The sequence below is a fragment of the Oryzias latipes genome, chromosome 14 (genome assembly GCF_002234675.1).
Source record: "Oryzias latipes chromosome 14, ASM223467v1".
NCBI classification, from domain to species: domain Eukaryota; kingdom Metazoa; phylum Chordata; class Actinopteri; order Beloniformes; family Adrianichthyidae; genus Oryzias; species Oryzias latipes.
In genome coordinates, this window is record NC_019872.2 from 12,360,974 (window position 1) to 12,380,599 (window position 19,626).

General features: G+C 39.6%; 1 protein-coding gene across 1 annotated transcript in view; it reads right to left on the bottom strand.

Moving 5' to 3' along the window:
- Nucleotides 1–18,216, bottom strand: part of LOC101156758 (CXADR-like membrane protein) — a 51,289-nt gene extending 33,073 nt beyond the window's left edge. Inside the window, exon 1 of the mRNA XM_004076326.4 lies at nt 17,875–18,216. Within this exon, the coding sequence (XP_004076374.1) occupies nt 17,875–17,908 (34 nt within the window). The 5' untranslated portion in view covers nt 17,909–18,216. The remainder of the gene's footprint in view (nt 1–17,874) is intronic.
- Nucleotides 18,217–19,626: the final 1,410 nt, after the last annotated feature.

Genomic DNA, 19,626 nt, shown 5'->3' on the forward strand with positions numbered 1-19,626 from the left:
GATGCGCATATCAAGACTTGCGCCATTTAGGTTAAAAACTGAAAATGATGATGTCCGAAGCCTCGCTTACCTGGATGCATGGCCGGCCCTCCCTATACGCGAATTACGCAGCCGCGTAGGGCCCCCGTCACCAGCAGGGCCCCGAAGTGGCGACAAAAATTAAATTAAAAAAGACCCAAATCTGGCAACCCATTTCATAGAACTTCCTTACCAACGTGTGCTCTGAATGTTGTGCAAAAGAAAGTTGCCTGCACTTTAATGATCCCCCCTGTCAGCACACATGAACCAATTTGGCAACCCAAATAATGACGTTACACTATTTAGCAACGATTGGTCAACATAATTGCATCTGAGTCTGGCACGGTGTGCATTTACGAGCGCATTTTGTTTCAATAAAGTTGGGGAAAAGAAAAAAAAACAGCACATTTTGTCACGCTGATCAAAGCGACAACAAGAAAACGTCATGCCTCAGAGACTTTATCCACCACCAGGAGCTAAAAAAAGATAAAGAACTTCAACATCCATAACAAGGTAAGTTTGGAGGATGTTGGGGCTTTATTTTTACATTATCCAGCATTTCTGTGCAGCTGCGCAATTTACGTAAAATACGAAGCGATCTGAGGTGAAGTTTGCACATAAACGACCCCCTTTGTCGTAATTTCCAATGGAAAACTCGAAAATAATTTTGATACCCAAGTTTCCAAGATGAGGTTGGACATGACCTTCTAAAACGGCGGAAAGTAAAGAAAAGTAAATAATGACAACTATATGGTGGCTGAAAAATGTTTTAACTCACGTTATCGTTTTGTTTCATTGTTTTGCTAACACATATTTAGTGCGTTCTGCATTTTCCGGTTTATTACAGCATAAAAACTGCTGTTTATCTGTTATAGACAGGTAGTCAGGTAGTCTGAGTTTTACAACAATGAGTGTGTCATAAATCTTGCATCGGCATGAAATATGGAGAATAAAAACTACCAAATACATAGGAAATAAAGGTTCTCATCTATAAATGACAAACAAAATAAATGTACTAATTTTAAAATTATGAACATACAAAATAATACAAAAAGAAGTGTATAAAAGGCTTATATTTCCACTTATTCTCAAATTAGTGTTCACGTTTTATTATTTATAAGTAGGTACATTTATTTCTTATTTGTATTTTGCAGTTTTGATTCTACATAATGATGATGTTTTGCACAGTTCCGTCTCAGCCGACAGTTTCTTCTGCTCTCAAAAAGTATCAAAAAGTATTGGAGGTGGTGCAGCGTCCACATCCCAAGATGTTCCTGACTTCACTGAAGATGTCATCTCAGGTAATTTTAAAAGCATGTAAAGTAATAAAAAAAACAGTGTCTGCATAAACCCTTTTTTTCATAAACAGCAGCTGAAGAGTATGGAGCTCCAAACTGTTCATAATTAAATTAATGAAATATGACCTTATGCAAATATACAATCAAACAATAAACCTCTCATAAATATATCAAAAGATCATGAAATTGTGAAAAACCTGCACACAGATTTTAAATGAGCCACTAAAGTATTATTAGTATTCTGCTATAGATATTTTATTAACTTTATCATTGATTATTGTATAATAATAATTCTTGTTTTTTAGCTGCAGAAGAAACTGCTGTCACCACATCTACTGTTGAAAGGGGAAACATTTGACTGTTTGACTTTTCACTGTTTGCTTTTATTGAAGTTCTGTCTTTTATGTTCCAGGGGCTCCAAGAGAGGCGTATATGGAAGAGGAGCCGACTGGATCCAAAATTCCACCTACCTCAGATCCAGTTGGTCCAGCTGAATGTCTAACCACACTCTCTGATCCAGTAAGAATGGATTTGGTGCAAAGAGGTCCTTTTCAGACTGAGAAAGACTCTGACTTTCCAAACTCCCCCTCATTGAGCTGTTGTTTTCTTTATGTTGGATTGTTTTATTGTCATTTGATTTGCTATTAAGTTGCTGTTTTTAATAAGTTGGAGTTTTGTGAATGTCATTTGTTGACTGCCTAATAATACATTAAAAAATATATATCTATATATCTATATACATTTGTCATTGATTTTTTTTCTTTGCATTTAAAATTTGTTTGGCACCACTTAATGTGCATCCAACATGCAGGCAATATACTGTATTCAATTATTTGGCAGCAACCATAATTCACAAATGTATTAATAGAGAGATCTCATTTATATTACAACAACAGTTGCGTTTTTTGGTGCTGCTGACCAGTTAGAGGGCCCACAAATTAAATTTCGCTTAGGGCCCCCAGAAGACCAGGGCCGGCCCTGCCTGGATGTACCATGTGACTGATTGAGGAAGTGTTTCGGATTGTGCCGCAAGTTTTGACAGTTGATATGAATCCCTCAGGCTCTCTTCAAAATGTATCAATTGTCCCTGTTATGCTGTCCTGATTGTCACACAAGCACAGTCACGTAACACCTCCAAAATATTCCTACTATTTCTTCCAACCCAACCATTGTATCATGAAAATACCCTCCATATCAATACAGTACCAGTTTTATTTAATTTTGGTGCACTGAAAAGCCCTCTTTTTTTCAAAAAGCAACACTGTGCCTAACAATCCGGCTGTGTTTAACTGAATTAAAACACAGCCTTAAGTTACATAACAATTAGCACTGAGAACATCTAGAATACCGTGTAATGCTACGGTGGCTAACAGGAGAAAAGCTCTCAGCAGTTCTCTCACCAAAGTATTTCAATCAAATAGCTATTTAAACAGGTCACTTTAAATCTTTCTAAAAATAATAAATCACTTTATCTTGTTTGCTTTCCATCTCCATCATTATAGCTCCGGTGTTTATTATTGGCACACAGTTAAGCCAGCCTCACATCAGTGAGCTTCATGCAGACTCAGGCTCATTAATCATCTGGCTTTTCTATAGTTTGTTTTTTTCATTTCATTATACAGGGCAATTTATTAGTCCGACAATGCTCATTTCAGTTGTTTTTATTCAGCTAGACTGGAGGTGCTGGTTAAAAAAATAATATTTGACATCAATAATTCTTTAACTGGCTGTAGTAAGTTTATAAATTCCCCCCTCATTATTTTTTTTTTTGAAGCTATGACTTCTCGTCGCTTCTTTCTGTCTCATAAGGTAATAACTTTAGACCATTTTCAGACCAAATAGCTGATTTCTGAGATCAGATGTGCAAACCTTACATCAGCCTTTGAAACAGAAAACAAGTTTCAGTTCCTTTCTTCTCCTTCCACAATTACAACATGCAAGATTGTCAACGTTGACTTTATCTCATTTTTGAGGGGGAAAAAAGTCACAATCATAATGCGCACAACCATCATCCAATTCCCAGATTGCCAAAGGCTCCACAGTGATTTAAATAAGAGTTAATGAGCAAGACAGCAAATTTCTGAGTGCCACCAGCAGGATTTCTGCTTTCATGAGTGTTTACCTCTGGTAAACACTCATGTCATTATCTGCAAAATGCTGGATTTCTGCAGAGAAGTTTACCACAGAATTTCTTAAGAAGCACAAGTGCACACATAAGCAGGTTGTGTCAACTGGGATTGTTTAATTCATTCAAACAAGGGAAGTACTATTTAAGAGTAACTTGTGTGTGTTCTTTTGGAAAAATAAGTGCAACACTTTGTCTCTTCAGTTAAACAAAAGTTTAACTGTTATTCCCACAGGGCTCCTTCCAGCAGTCACTTGAGAAGTCCATGTAAACGTGCATCTTCGGCTTCCGTGTTCAAAACACCATCGTTTACGCAAGTTTTTTCGTCCGTTTTCGGGGGTTCTACGTACAAAATGTGCAATCATTGCACACATGTTGAACGTTAAACCAGTTGAACTTTGCACAATCAGGTGCCTACACACCGGGAAAGTGTGATGCCTTCGAGTATGTGTAATACGCGGTTTTATTAATGCACATTTACCCTGTGCTGTTCACACCGGAAAAGCTTCTGAAAGACACATAGCTACCGAATCCGGTTGAACTTCTAGCGTGATCAATGAATGTAGAACCCGCGATCGAACATAACAACTGGAGTTGCGAGGCATGAACGCTAGCGTTCTGAACGTAGAAGCCCGAAATTCACATCTACGTGTTTTTATATAGACTTTTCATTAAAAGTTGCTGCTGGAACGCGAGTGAAGACTGTTGGTGTGACCCTAGCTATTAAGCTACGTACTGACCTGGCATATTCAACAATGAATGCGCTTTTAGCATGTGGTGTTCACACTGGACCCAATACTAGAGCATGTACTCACAGTTGGAAGAAGCTTGGTCAGAAATGTTGAAGCGGTGTAAATCTTGTGAATGTTGATCCAGACTTTTTCTTTCACAGCTCTATTCTGATATATGAAACACTTGGTGTCATAAAATTCCAGCTAGGCACAAAGAGCTACCAGCAGGGCTCGACATAGCCATTTGTCCGCTGGCCCGGTCCTGTTTTTCGAGCAGTACGGACCACAAGACTTTATTTTTTACTTGTCCGCTCGGGCCACTAAAATATCTAACAATTAATACATTTTTCACCTTTTACAATAAAGTATATTTTGCGAAAACGTGTAGATTTACCTCGTCTTTATAATTCACTTTTTCTGCTAGTCCTGTGTTCAGACTTCAAGGGTTTCTATGGGAAACCTTTTATCACTCTTCTCCTCCTCTCCCGCCTGCGCGCGCGGCTGTCACTGCCGAGCACCACGCGGCACGCGCTCACTCAATTTTTTTTTCAAACTTTATTGAATGTAACAATTCAATACTAAACAATGTTAAACAGCAACAATGAAGGAACAAGCCAGTGGGTTATTATTACATTTTAGGCAGATATATTTAAACTGACACACATATCAGCGCGCCCCCTGGTGGTTTTTCACCGCGATGATCATAAATCCAACACCGTCACTGAAGAGAGACTGAAGCATGTCAGAGATGTGGAAGACATGGCAGGAATAGATAGGAATATGTTAGTAGTTATTAATTAGTAGTATGGACAGCAAGATATTTAATGAATGCATTGAAGATGAAACTGTATGCACTAAGCTTTAAGCTGAATGTCAAAGAATCAAAGGCAACTCAAAATACCTGAATCTCAGACTCAAATGGAGTATAAGGTCAAACTACTTAATTTTGTTTTTCTTTACAACACTGTAAGCAGTAAGTATTTCTAGTTAGCTGAATGATCTCAGTAATTTAATTGTATTTAATTTTTCAATTATTTAATTTAATTAGGTAACTAAAGTAACTAAAAAGTAAATGTAACTTTGCAACAGTAACAAAAAGCAGAACCTTAAGGCAGTCAGGGCAAAAAAGTCAATAAAACTTCTTAACTATTGATTAGGAACAAATGTGAAATAGCAGTGATTAGAAGCAGCATGAAAACTTCTTAACTAGTGTTAACTACTACACTGCAGCGCTCTCTTCAAAACATCTGAAACAGACTAGAGCAGATTTAAGTTTGATATGCTCTATTTTTAGTCATTGAAAAGTGTATAAATAAGTGCTAGATGTCACCAGAATGCACCAAATTGCACCATATTAAAATTTTCCGGGGGGGCATGCCCCCGGACCCCCCTAAAGTTGCAAGCACCTGCGGAGCGGCGGGTCTCGCTGTGCGCGGTGTCGGGCCAGTAACTTTCAAAAACTACTGGCCCTGTGGGCCAGTGCAAATTTCTGGGCTATGTCAACCCCTGTACCAGTATTATTAGTTTCTCCTCTATGGTGAATTTTCAATTTGTTGGTACTTCTGTGATTTAAAGGGACACCATCCATACAAGTGGGAAGTGGTCGTTTGATATGGCGTTTCATTGCTGCCATAAAGTGAAAGGGCATAAAGACAACTGAGCGGGCGTATTCAGGAATTGAGTGAGTGAACCTTACAACCGCGCAGGCGCAATTCTAACCGAGCGATCCCGCATTTTACAACTGCACGCCTGCAATCCTAACTGAGCGGTGATCCTGCGCGGTCACTTCTCCTTTGCGCCCTCACCAGAATTTGCGCTCAGTGTTCAGGGGTTTGTTTGTCACTTGGGGGCAGTAACCTTTCTGGTTGATCTCATTGGCTAAAATTTGCATGTCAAGTCCGGCGAAGCAGCGGGGCGGGACTTTCATTTTTCAGAGCAGGGGGGGGCTATCATGGGGAGCAGGGGGGAGCTGCATGCGGCTCTTTGGCTTTTATCATATTTTCTATATACAGTACTTTCACAACCACAAGGCGAACATAAAAGTCTTAAATCTTCTCCAAAATGTAAAGAGGACCTAGAAGAGAACAGCATGAGAACAATACAGAGAGAGGCGAGGACGTGAAAGAAGCACCCACCCCCCACCCCACCCCCATGGTACAAAGATGCAGATATGTGCATGATGCAGAACAACTTTGTTTGGGAAACCCTGGAAATGCAAAGGGACACGATTATGAAGCACAGAATAAACTGAAAGCTATCAGCTACGCGGAAGAACACGGGAATCAAGCAGCTGCAGTTCGGTCCCTTGGCAGCCGGCTCGCTGCATGTCTGCATTCACAGCTTGAAGCGAACAATTCTGATTAAAAGCCAAAAAAACGATCTTTTTTCTTTAGAAATGCATTTGAAGTTCACTCTCTGTGTTAATACAAAAGGATTGAAATACTTGCAGACACATTTGAACGTTTTTCAGAAGAGTTATTGAGGCCGGAAGTCTGAATCTGTGAAGATCTTTCTAACTTTATCTTCAGCTGCCAGAGAATTCAAAATAATGAATCCATGGTTCACAAGTGAGGACGCTGGCAAACCAACTCCGACAAGACAAGAAGACGCAGCAGCAGCTGAGTTTACGCAGAAACAAGGCGAGGTTGCCTGTGTTGGAAGATCGACTCCAGCGCAGCAACTTCCAGCAGATGACAGTGAAAAGCTGTCCATCCTCCTTTAACTGAGAGGCAGCACCGGGCGAGTTACGTCAGACTTTTGGACTGTAACTAAAGTTTGGGCAGACGCGTCTGCCTGCACTGTTCTTTGGAGCTGCACAGCAAAGAGACAGACTCTGACGATGACGAAAGGGAAGCTGGCGTGTTTGATAGAAATTCAGCCCAGCTGTTCATTTCAGATACAGAAGATGAGGACTTTGATGGAGTTTTGGATGCTGATTGATGACTGAAAAAATAAATTACAACCAACTCAGTTTTGTGCTCGCTGCCTTTTTAAAGCAAACACTAGCATGCACGTTTTACCGATATGTGTTAACATTAAATACAGAAAAAAGCATCCATAACTGAAACTGTACCGTTTAACCCAGTGCTGTTGTATTGTAAGGAGAGGAGTGTGTTATGGGAAATAATATGGCTTTAATTGTGTGTTTGTGTGTGTATGTGTGCAGGTCAGTGCGGGGTGTGATGGTCTTTGACTATCACAGTTGTTTGCCACCACTGTTGTGTTAGAGACTTTAATAGAAAATAAAACAGTGGATGTAATGTGGAATAAAATCTTAACCAATGACCCAAGACCAAGGTAAGAAAGTGCAGCGGGTTTTTTTGTGCTGTAAGTTTTGCTCATGTGAAAATCACTGCATTTGTTACCGTTTTAATCCACGTTACAGCCACTGTTTCTTTTCTATTAAAACCCCAAAAAGAAAGTCCCGCCCCGCCGGACATCACATGCATTAAATGTTTCTCATCTTGGTTAATCAGCACAGGAGACCTCTTTTTTTTTTTTTTTAACTTGTCCTCTCCAACAGCTGGGTAAACAGATGAGAGCTAAAGGCCTCTTGTGTTGGACATATTTTACTTTAACAACAGGGGTTAGGAATCTTCAGACAAACCAGAGGTATGTCTGAATAAACCCCTTTTGTAATCGAGGCCAAACTTTAATCATTTTAATCATATTTGAAAATCTTTTGTGTTGGACTGGACGGAAAAGGAAAGGAGGGAAGAAGAGAGAGGGATGTTAGGGGGGGGTGGGGGGGTAGAAGGGTGATTATAGAAGGGGGGGGGGGACCATGAAGCAGCATAAAGCAACAAGTTGCAGGATGGTTATACTTATTAGGGTCAGGTTCATATTTATTACACATCTACAAGATAGAGAACAAGAGATGTGATGTGATCCCCGGCTCTTGGCCTTGCCAGAAAGCTCAGGGATCCCTCTCCCTGCTTGGAGAGAGGGCCGCCGGGTCCAGGAAGCCAGCACCCAGGGAACACGGCCGCCGTTGCCAAGAGCCCAGTACCCCCTACCAGGGATGGGGTAGGGGACAGATGGTCCCACCTTCCTTGCAAAATGCCTGTGTGTGAGGGTGTATGTGTGCACGAATGTGTGTTTGTGTATATTTTGAGGTGTAAAAGGTGTGTGTGTACTAAGGGGGTGCAGTTAAAATTGGCGGGTAGGGTACTGAGAGGTCCTCTCCCGCACAGGAGACCTTCAATTCTCCACATCAGCACTGGAAGGCTCTCACGTTAGACAAAAATAACCCCTGCAGGTGCCTCGAGATTTATTTGAAGTGGTGAAACGGATTAAGAAAAATCCATGCTTCCCAATCGTCGTATATAAATAACCTTTTTTGGGTTTCGCTGCATTTCTCTGTGCAAGTGTAAAGCACTCCAGTTGCGGTGTTTGAAATGTGCCTTGTCTTCCATCTGCCTCCACTTAGGCTTTGGAAGATTGACAGACTGTGAGCAGGAAGCGGGAAGAGGTGAGAGACAGACGAAGATGTGAAAGGGTTGCAGGGAGGGAAGGAGGTGATGCAGGGTGAGTTCCTTGTCAGCTGCAGCACTCAACTAATTAAAACTCCCTCTTCACCCAGAGATGCTGCCTAAATGACTTCCACTTGATCACATCACACACTTGCCGTCAGAAAAAAGAATAATACTAGAAATTGTTTTGCACCATACTTTGTTTCTTTGGTAATGATATAGATGTATATCAGAGACCCACTCTGATGAAATTTGTGTTTTTGGTGTTTTGAACATGTTCTTGTGATGTTTTTCTGATGATAGAGGACATATAAAAAGATGATAAAGCTTAAAATTGCATTTCTGAGTATTTCTTTATTTAAATTGTGGTGAATCAGAAGCAGATAAAAAATGCTGTTTGAAAGAGATGTGGCATGAAAAATACGCATGGATGGGCCTCAAGCTGTGCCAATGGTCAATAGATGATTGGACTGGGGCTTTGAAAAAAACATAACTTTGGACAGCTATAACTGTTTTTATTCTCTAAAAGATGTAAATTTAAAAAGCAGAAATAAGCGTAACATTTTCCTAGCATATTACAGTTGTGTAAAATGTAAACATACAAAGCTAACTTCATATCGCCCTCGACAACATACATTCAAGTTGTCACTTCCAATGAAAGGTCTATGTAAAGCTGTGTTTCCACGTTCAAAATTCTCACCTTCACATGTAGCTACGCAAGTTTCTATAGGACTCTTTTTGAGCGCTACGTACAAACCATGCGGCCTTTGAATGTAAGTTGAAAGTTAAACCAGATTGAACTTTGACCAGTCAACTACTTGGATTTGGTAGTGACATATAAATGGTGTCCTTTTTAAGTCACCAAAGTTCAAACCAATAAAAATCACAGAGGAGAAATTAATAATTGCAGTTTGTGTCTGGACGGAATTCTATGACACCAAGTCTTTTATGTATCGAAGATTAGCACTGCTTTGACATTTCAAACAGTCTCTTCCAACTGTAGGTGGCGGACATGCACCAGTAAACATTAGAAAAAGAAACAGAAGAAGCCCCTCCCTGCTTGTCCAATGTGAATACCACGGGTTTAACTGAGTTATGCACGTTCTTGAACACGCGTCACATGCACAGTATGTCTGTAGCTTTGGAGAGAAAACATCAGGGGAAACTATAGCAGTTTAGAAAATGTTTTCCCAACATGCTTTGTTTACCGTTTTCAATTTTCATGAAGTTATATAAAAGATTAACTATTTGATATCTGGGCAGTTTGGGATTCTGCAAGCTGTAAAATTAGTAGATTTAGTAGATTCTCTTTTTTTACTTAAACATTGTTCCTCATGTGAATCCTAAAAAGAACAGCATCGTTTCTCTTCCTGCTTGCATGTAAAACAACACAAATGAAGGTGTGTCTCATCCTCAAAGGGACTGCACCTCTGTTTGAGTGAAAGTATTTGCGTGTTGCACAAAGGTTTTGCTCTGGCAAAGTGGAAGAATGTGATATGACAGGAATCTGAGTGAGATGCTGACAAGCATTTGTGGAGAGGCCTAAGGTAAACCTAGAGTGATACGAAGAAGTTATGGCATGGGGGGGGGGATCCGCGGACATTAGTTCTACAGTGCACAGACTGACAACTCGACAGCTATCTTCCCTTCCGTTGTCAGGTTTACTTACAAAAATAACAGTATTACACGAATTTAAAGGCACACTTTGGAGGTAGAAAGTCGAAAGGGGGAAAAAAAGAGGAAGAGGAGGTTGAGGGGGAAATAAGAGGGGGCAGCTGCCAGAGATTTAAGACCAGAGTGCGACAAGATGTCACATCCTAACCCCTGGCACCGGAGATTCACCAATCTCCACGCATGAAGGATCCTTTGGCCTGCCACTGATGATCTCCTCTAAATATAGAGGCGAGGTGACAGACACATCTCAGATGATCGTTTGTGTGATCAGCTCAGAGGAGGCACTGACACCTCCTCTGACTCTGTGAAGTATCATAGGAAAACTTTATCACAGATGTCACGGAAAGAGTCTTAAAAGAGAGTGTGGATGGAGGAAAGAGACAAATGCAAGAGACTCTTCAGAGAATTGAGCACCAATGGAACAAAAAAAATCATGTTCATATACCATTCTTTCAGTTCACTTTTGTCAACCAGTAAGGCAACATGTGGACAGGGAAACAAAAAAGAAGTTATACTATACTAACCCAGCGTTTTTTTGTGAAGGCAGATTGCTAATATGTTGCAGGGCCACACACTCACATCTAGGGGCAATTTAAAAATTTCAGTTAATCTGTGAAACCTGTTTTAGGACTGTGGGAGGAAGCCAGTGTACATGTGCATGCAAACTTCACACTGAAAGGTTGCAACCGGGATTTGAACCTTCTCAAAGGTTAGCAATAGGGCCAACCACTACACCACCATACAGCCGATTTTGCAATTATCTGTAAATCAAATAGTCACACTTTTTTATGCATTTAGGATGAATATAATATAAGTTCTCAGTTCAGCGAAAATATCATCTCCCTGTAAGTTTTCTAAAAACATAGAAGCATAGAAGCAAGCACTGGTAAGAGGTTACAAGGTAAATTGACCCAAGTTTCAATTTTCGTTCAAAAAGGGCTTCAATCAGGAAGTCAAGAAAAGGATTTGAAAGAAGCATTTGAACCATAACCTCAGAACCAGCAAAGACATATTCCCCTGATGATCCTGATCATTGCACCTCATGACAATCCAGCTTGCACGCACAAAAGTAATCATTTCCCATTAATTCGTGCATTTTGAACACATAGCGGGAATCTGCTGAATGATCATGAACAGCGTGCCACAGAGAGCAGCCCATTAAATGTGTTTTCAGTCGATGAGCTTTGGACTTCACCACAGTACACAATCACATCTAAGTCTGAATTTTGGCCTCGTTCAGTTTGTTCAGCAGCATTTAATTAGTAGCCAAAGACACGTATTAAACCACAAGAAAAGCCGTGAGGTAGAACATGCTGTTTTTTTCATGGACCACTGAACTTCCCATGAAGCGTCTAATGAACGCTCCCATCTTCCCATCAACAACTGGACCGCTGTTGATACTTTCAGGACTCTGTACTGCTATGGGAATAGATGTATTCTATCACACAAGCAGCACAAAAACAATAAAAATGAGTTTTTGTAAAAAATGTTGATTCATAAATATACCCTGCATTTGACCCTAAAGTAGCTGGGATAGGCTCCAGCAACCCTGTGACTCGGCACAGGACAAAGTGGGGCAGAAGACAGGTGTTATGTCATGATCTTTCTTCAATTAATATGAAAAGGTTGTCTATATAGACTATATATATATATATGACAAGGGAGTGTTTAAGACATCAAGTATTTGGTTCATAAAAGAAAACCTATTCACATTGAATATACTGTATGTTTATTAAATATAAGGTCATTTTACAGATCCACTCCAAAAAAATGTGTTTTGGTGTTTTTAACATGTTTTAACAAGATAATATAAGGCAAAAGTCTAGTCAGAGACTATTCTTCATGTATCAGCTTCTCTCCAATCAATTCCTGACACGCCTTCATCTTATCCAAACACCTTCAAGCTGACACCTTTACATTTCTTATCCTATCTTCACTAATCCAGCTGCCAGATTTGTAAAGTAACTCTCAGTTTGGGATATTTTATTTACTTTTCAGGTTTCCAGGCTCCTTCAAATCTATTTTTTTAATGTAAAATTAATTTTTTCCCACCAAGTTTCAACAACTTTCCCAATAAATTGACTTCACAGTTGGTATTACTGTTTTTTTGTCCAATCTCTTCTGTTGACAGTGGCCTAAAAAATGCAACACAAAAAACACACAATCATGTGGTACATCTAGGAAATAGGAATGCACAAGGTCAAGTGAAAACCAAAACATAAAAGGTATTTCAATTCATTTTTATGTTTTTTTTATATTTTTACTCAGTAGTAGTCGGAGTCTTATCTGCAATAGAGATAGCTGCTATTACTTTTGGTTAAAAAAATGGTCTTGGAATCACAAACATCTACAGAGAAAAAGATTTTGAGATCTACAAATAGCTAAAACCTTTAAACTATTGCAAAAGCTAAAGCAAAAGCCTTTTAATTATTTTTGCAAAGCAATACTGCAAGTGTGGAGGCATTGAGTCATCTTAACACCTTCCTTTAGGGAATAAACATGCTTTTACATTGGGATAGTCCCTTGACTTGCTTCAAATTGGTGAAATAACGTCAAAACAGCTTCTTTTGGTTTGCTTTCTCTTCCTACAATTGTCCAAAATGAGCACTGACTGAATAGTGCTCTGACTATCACAAGTCCTTCACCACGCCCGACCAAAGAGGCATATCTCAAACTCTTTGATTCTTTCGTACTCAGAATGTGGTTGTTTATCTTTTATGCATAACGTGTATGAGACTTCTGTCTCTCTTGCATCAGGATTTATTTCCTCTGACTGGTGTGAAATTAATAAACAAACCCTGTTCCACTCAGTTCCTGTCAAACTTGGTTCAGTTGATATCATATTCTGGTGGGGATCACTTTAGTGTAAATGCAGATCAACTTTATCCAGACTAAAGAGCTGAAACAAACCAAAGGGAGTAAACTGCATCATTAAAGATCCACTTTTTTTCAAGGACATATTTTCTGCAGAGCGGCAGGAGTTCGTTCAAAATTTACCTCTGAGTTTTGGGTGAGACCTTGCTGGCAGAGCAAACCCACCCCCCTTCCCTTTAGCTAAGAGTTATCTATTTACGTTCTCTCCAGTGACGTGCGGTGAGGTTAATGGCTGGTGAGGCACTGACGTAATCAGTCAGATTTACAAACATATGATCCATACTGAATAACTTATTCACCATTTAATTGACAACAGTTAAAGTGTTTTGTTTAAAATATCATTTCAACATGTTTTTTTCATATACAAACTGCAGCATAGAAAAAAGCACAAACGTTGTTATCATCTTACCTTTACTTGTAAATAAAGTCCGTACGCCGCTCCTTCTGAAGAAAATGACTTGCCGCTTGCTATCACTTCTTCTAGTATTTTTTAGCGTCATAATCTCAGGGCTCACCGGCGCCCCCTAACATGAGGCACGAGAATGTCTGGCCTCACCCAGCGGCTTTTTTGCCGGCGTTTAGCGCTCAGCACAAGAAACACGTCCCTCACATACAGTTATTTATAAAAAAACACTGTACATCATATACATCTGTTAAATTATGTAAACTCAGCTCATATAGTACAAGTGATTGAACCGACATACAGAGAGACAGCAGTACCGTCTGACTGCATAGGTATTGCGCAATCCAAGGTGAGGCTCAGCGGGCTGGTGCCTCAGCGCACGTCACTTTTTAGTATCTGAACGGCAAATGCGGAAAAAAAAGAAAAAAACACCCAAAAATGGTACATTTAAATGGAAAATGACTGCAAAGCACAAATTACTGATTAAATATAATAATTGAATTTATTTTTTCTCTTTTCTTCCCATAATGACAGGTGAGGCACAGCCTCACCTGCCTCTCCTGACTGCACGTCACTGGTTCTCTCCCGCCAGCTCACAGCCCCTCACACCCCCAACCTGACACTCTTGGTGTTTAACAATAATGGTGAGTATTACTGAGCTGTCCAGACGTACAGTTTTGAGCCAGATGCCAGCTCAGACGAGGAAAACAAAGATCGTGGATCTAGTCGTCTACGATGCATCAGAGTAAAGTGCAGCAGGGAGCTTGTGGCCCACCCACATATTTTCTTTGTAACAAATAAGCTATTTTATTTAAGTTCTTCATCATGAGAAAAATACTACAAGGACATGCTAAAAACACGATTTTCATCAGAGTCTTTGAATTGAAAATAAAAATAAAAAAAATAAAACAAAAACAGTCCACTGTGAAAATTAATGAAAAAGTTCAAAAATATCTGGTAGGTAAATATGGTTTAGTGAGAAGCTAAAAGTGCTTATTAATACTTGACAGTCAGATTAGTGAGACAAGTTTGATTTCTTCTTTCTTCCTTGTTTTCGTTCAGGGCTTCTTTGAGTCTGTTTCCCCCAAGAGAGCTTCTGGAACTGTGGGATTTTCCGGGCTACTTCAGTCTTTGATTCAAGCTAATGCCACATTCACATCGAGCACGTGAGGCTCGTTCTTGAACGTCTGTTTAGCTCATGGTGTTCACACTGGACAAGCAGTGAGGGCTTCTTCTTCTTTTTCTTTTTCTCCTATTTACAACCGCATGTCCGTCAAAGCTCTATTCAAATATATGAAAGACTTGGTGTCATAGAATTTTGACTAGGCACAAACTGCAAATCAATTTGTCCTTTGTAATCACTTTTTAAACGGTTGGTACTTACATGAATTAAAAGGATGTCATCCATACATAACTACAAAATAAAAATCCCTGATTGGTCAAAGCTTGATCTGGTTTAACTTTCAATGCAGCTACTCATGAAAATACAGGTACATGTGCTAGTATCAGATAACCACAGTCCAGTGTGGACACCATATGCAAAAGTGCGTTAAGGATGCCTGTTTAGCACGTTCTGTAATGCACATCATGCGTGTGTAGCACAAATGGTCAAAGTTGAACTGGTTTAACATTCAATGGGCGTTCCTTGGTTGCGCGTTTTGTACCCAAAGCCCCAAAATCCAACTTAAAAACGAGCTTGAATGTAACATATCGAAACGCATGTTTCCATAGACTTTTTGTTGGAAATGGCTGCTTGAATTCGTGTTGCAGAGGGCAGTCTGATTGTAGCTTTGAAGCAGCATGAGTGAAAGCAGTGAGTGAGACGAGTACTTCCCTCCAATTCAACCCAAATCCCTCGGTTTATTAAGGAGTTAAAGCAATCCTTGTTCTGCTGAATTTTCCATCTGCAAACTAGAGTTCAGAGAAGCTTTTACAACCAAATGAAAAGAAATTTCCAGAGAAATTAACTCTGGCGTGAGAAGACCAGCCTTTCCTCCGACATACCCCATTTTCACAGTGGTTACATGCAAAAGCACAAAGCATCCCCGCAACTCTAAACCTTCTGTGCACAACGCCTTCGTCTCAGAGGCCGTCATGCCTTTTATCATAGTTAAATCAAGAACGGTCACTCAGGTCAGATGGTCATGTGTTTAATGCCATGAACATTTAACAGCCATGGCTTTTTTCATAGAGTAATCATCATCCATAAAGAACACCTCAATCCCCATCCCCTCTGCATGCCAAGGTGTCCTTGGCTGAGACACTGCACCACACTTTACTTCAGATAATTTTATTTTAAAGAAAGAAATTCAGTGAAACCATGATCCAAGATCTATTCAACAACTTTTCATTCTATATTATGGTTTGACTTAACCTCACATGAAAATATAAGCTATTTTAAATGAGCAAAAACGCATATTTATTTTATTAACTTCAATTTCAGGCAATAATTCAATTTTTTTTAAAGTTAAGAGTGTTAGTCTATTTCCATGTTGGTAAAATGTTTATTTTTTGATAAAGGTTCCTTTAAAATGTTTCTTAACAATAATAATATTAATTCATAGGCAATTACATGTGGTGTTGTATTTACCGTAAATGCCACAATCTTTACTATCTGCTGGGGAGGAAGATTTCCTGTTTCTTTGCTTTACCTGGAGGGACTGATAGGTGCAGGACGGAGAGACGTGTCGCCTTGTTTTATTTACAACTTGTCCAGTGAGTCAGTCAGAGTTTGTGGTACAGACACACAAAGCAAACAGCACAGGAAAAGCAAGCAGGAGGTCATTCTTACTGGAAGTGAGAATTTTTGGTCATTCTTCTAATAAAACAAAACAAAATAGAAAAGAAAAAGAGGGATTTGACAGCAGACGGACAGATTCATCTGTCAGCATAATTTTCGAGCTCTGGTGTATTCAAATAGGAGTATATAAAACATTCAATTAGAAGTAAAAAGTAGATATCCTTTTTCATTTAATTAAGTGTTTTATATTTTTTGTTCTGGTGTCCAGCACTTTGTGTTGGACACCATAGCATGTTAAAAAGCTATACAAATAGAGTTTGATTTGATTTGCTTTGAAACACTCAATCAATAAGATTCTAAACTGTTAAAATAAAGTGATACGGACACTTGAGCAGAGATGGCTCCGCCCACCCCAACAATGTGCTGAATATGGTTGATAGGGTGCGACAAAGTAAAGGGAAAGTTTGGTTATGTCCAACTGCCGCTTCAACCACCTGGTAATCAAAGAAACACACTTTGAATATCCCTCAAATGTAGATCTAACAAAATTAAAAAATGTAATTTAAACCCTGTAATCCCCCACTTCCACACACACACAGCTGTAAAAAAATAAAGCAAAAAGATTTAAACCATGCTATAAATATGCTTATGTTTAGTGTTAAATCAACTTCTTAACCTGTGGTTCAGTTGGAAATCGGTTGTATTTGATACCAGCCTCCAGTGGTCATTTGAGGAACTGCAACTGTTGATATTTTGGTTTATTTCAGTTTGGAACAAGTGGGGGCTTGGTTTGAACATCTTGTTTCAAGTATACTGTGTGCATAATTATTTTTAAAAAGTGAAAATTCTAGTATGCATCAATATTTTAGAGTGAAATTTAAAATAAACAAATAAAATCAGTGGTTTGACAAAAAAATAAAGACCTTCCCTGATGGGTAAATTAAAATGCTGATGCAGAGGTTTTTACGGACATTCTATACACCAATAATTAAAAGGCATTGTTGGTGCTGATAACCTTGATGAAGATAAGATAAAAATCATGACTCTCTTTTTTGGAGTGCATTTTTGGATGAAAAGTGCTGTAATACCCAGCCATGCATCACTGCTTCTTCACAAGTTTTTTTTATGTCTCAGTCTCTTGCTTACAGATGAGTTCATCATAGTCATAGCAGACTGCTGGCAGATTGTTTCATTTTTAGGCATTTTGCTTAACACCAAAATTGTACTGCTTTTGTTATGCATCCTTAGAATAAATGATACCCAAAAAAAGTAACCAGATGAATGCAGCTCATTGCAGTTGAGAGTTTTTTCATCCCTAATAAGTAAAAGAACAAAGCAGGATGCAGAAAAACTGCTCTGTGGATAAGGATTTTCCCCAAAGTTACCAAATAAAATGTGACAGAGTCGTTACTACCCACCTCTGTGTGTTGTCGAGCTCCAGACTGAGCAGCATCGCTGACAGAATTAGGACTGAGATCCTTAAAGCGTTTCTTAGTGAGGACAAGCAGACCAAATGATATCAAACATGCAGAAACTCACGCAGGAGCGCAGGGATGAGAGGAGAAGCCGGCATCCCAGCGTCCAGCAAGGACAAATTCCAGCAGTGGGGTCGGCCTCAGCGGGCGACTGTGAAGGTTGTTCCTGTCACAGGCTGGATGGAGTGATCCGGAACTCCGGATGGTGGAACAAAGCGTGGCGCACGAGCCCAGCACGCGCCGCGGCTCACGGAGTCAGCGCCCTTATTCCAGGAGCGCGCGGCAGCATCTTGCGCTCTGCTCACCAAGCAAAAGAAGCCACTTTTGTCCTCTGAGATGCAATAAAGCCTCCCTGCTGCTGTCGGGTGGTCCGCTGCAAGGAGAGGCGGTGCAGCGCAGGGGCGTGTGCAGCTGCAGGAGGATGGGGACCTCTACAGTTAAAATTTGTCCCAACACAGACATCCTTAGGGGAAGAACACCCCCACAACCCTTTTCTGCAGCCTTACAGCTCCTGTAGATGTATCACAATATATGTATTTCTCCAAAAAAAAAAGGATTTTTAAAATAATATTTGATTTTTAGGCATTTTAATATTATTTCCTAGTCTCTGTCTCAACTCTAGGAGCAAAGCACAATTTGTCCCATAATCTTCATTCCTTAATTGCAATAATCTAGATGCCTGCTGTAAGGATTAAAGGTCAAATCCAAGGACTGACATTGGTTGTGTGGTTAACTCTTTAGCATACTGCTTACAAATATGCTGCCCTTCAACTTTTTCATGATTTTAAGCGGCACGTCTGTTTGTCAATCACTGGAGCATATTTTTCATTTTTGAAGACCCAGTCCAATAAAAACTGTGTAGCATTTTTTTGGATGATGGAGGACATATGTAAAGAAAATGAAGCATAAAATTGCATTTCTGAGTTTTTCCTTATTCAGCTCATTGTGAATCAGGAGCAGATGAAAAAGTGCTGTTTGAAAAAGCCTGTAGCTGTGACTCAGACGCAATTCCAAGCTCCCTGCTTGGTTTCATTCTGATGCTTCCACTTGCAGACAAACAGATCCACGTTCGTCTTTGTTTTCCTCGTCCGAGCTGGTATCTTGTTCAAAACTGTACAGCTGGATTGCTCCAATATTACTCGCCATTTTGCTGCACTAGTAATGTTAGGTTGTGAGGGGCTCTAACTTAGCGGGAGAGAGTGTAAACAGATGGATATTGGTAAGTGAGGAAAGGCTTACTCCGTGCCAACAGTCCCGCCCACAATTAAGAGGCAAATTCTTTACTAACTATTATTACCTTTGTTTAGAAATTGTGTCCTTATTTATTTATTTGTTGGCTAAAAACTGCATAATCATAATTAAAAGAACACTTTTAGGATAAATCAAAAGATGATTGGATTGAGTATTTAAGCTCAGAACTGCATGCATCAAGGCAGTCACTATGACTGAATTTTCAGCCCTAGTTTGATTCTTCTATATTTTAGAGATTGGTCACTATAGGAAAGCAGTTGCAAACACATTAATCTAAAGCTCAGCAGCTCCTCTGCTCTTTATTTTTGCTCCGTGCCCCACATTTCTGCTAATCAGTGCTGCGTGAGAACTCAGCAGGAGAAGCACAGCGTGTGCGGCTGATTCATTAAAATATAAATTGCAAATGTGGGAGTGGAATAATAAAAAACTATAGGTAATATTTATGTGAAGAACATGTGCACGACACCCTAGAATAGTTACAATTAAAGGATAAAAGGCTTGTGGTTTTCTTTTAAAATAATCTGCTGCACCATATAAAAATGTGTATGTGTTGCTGTCATCGTGT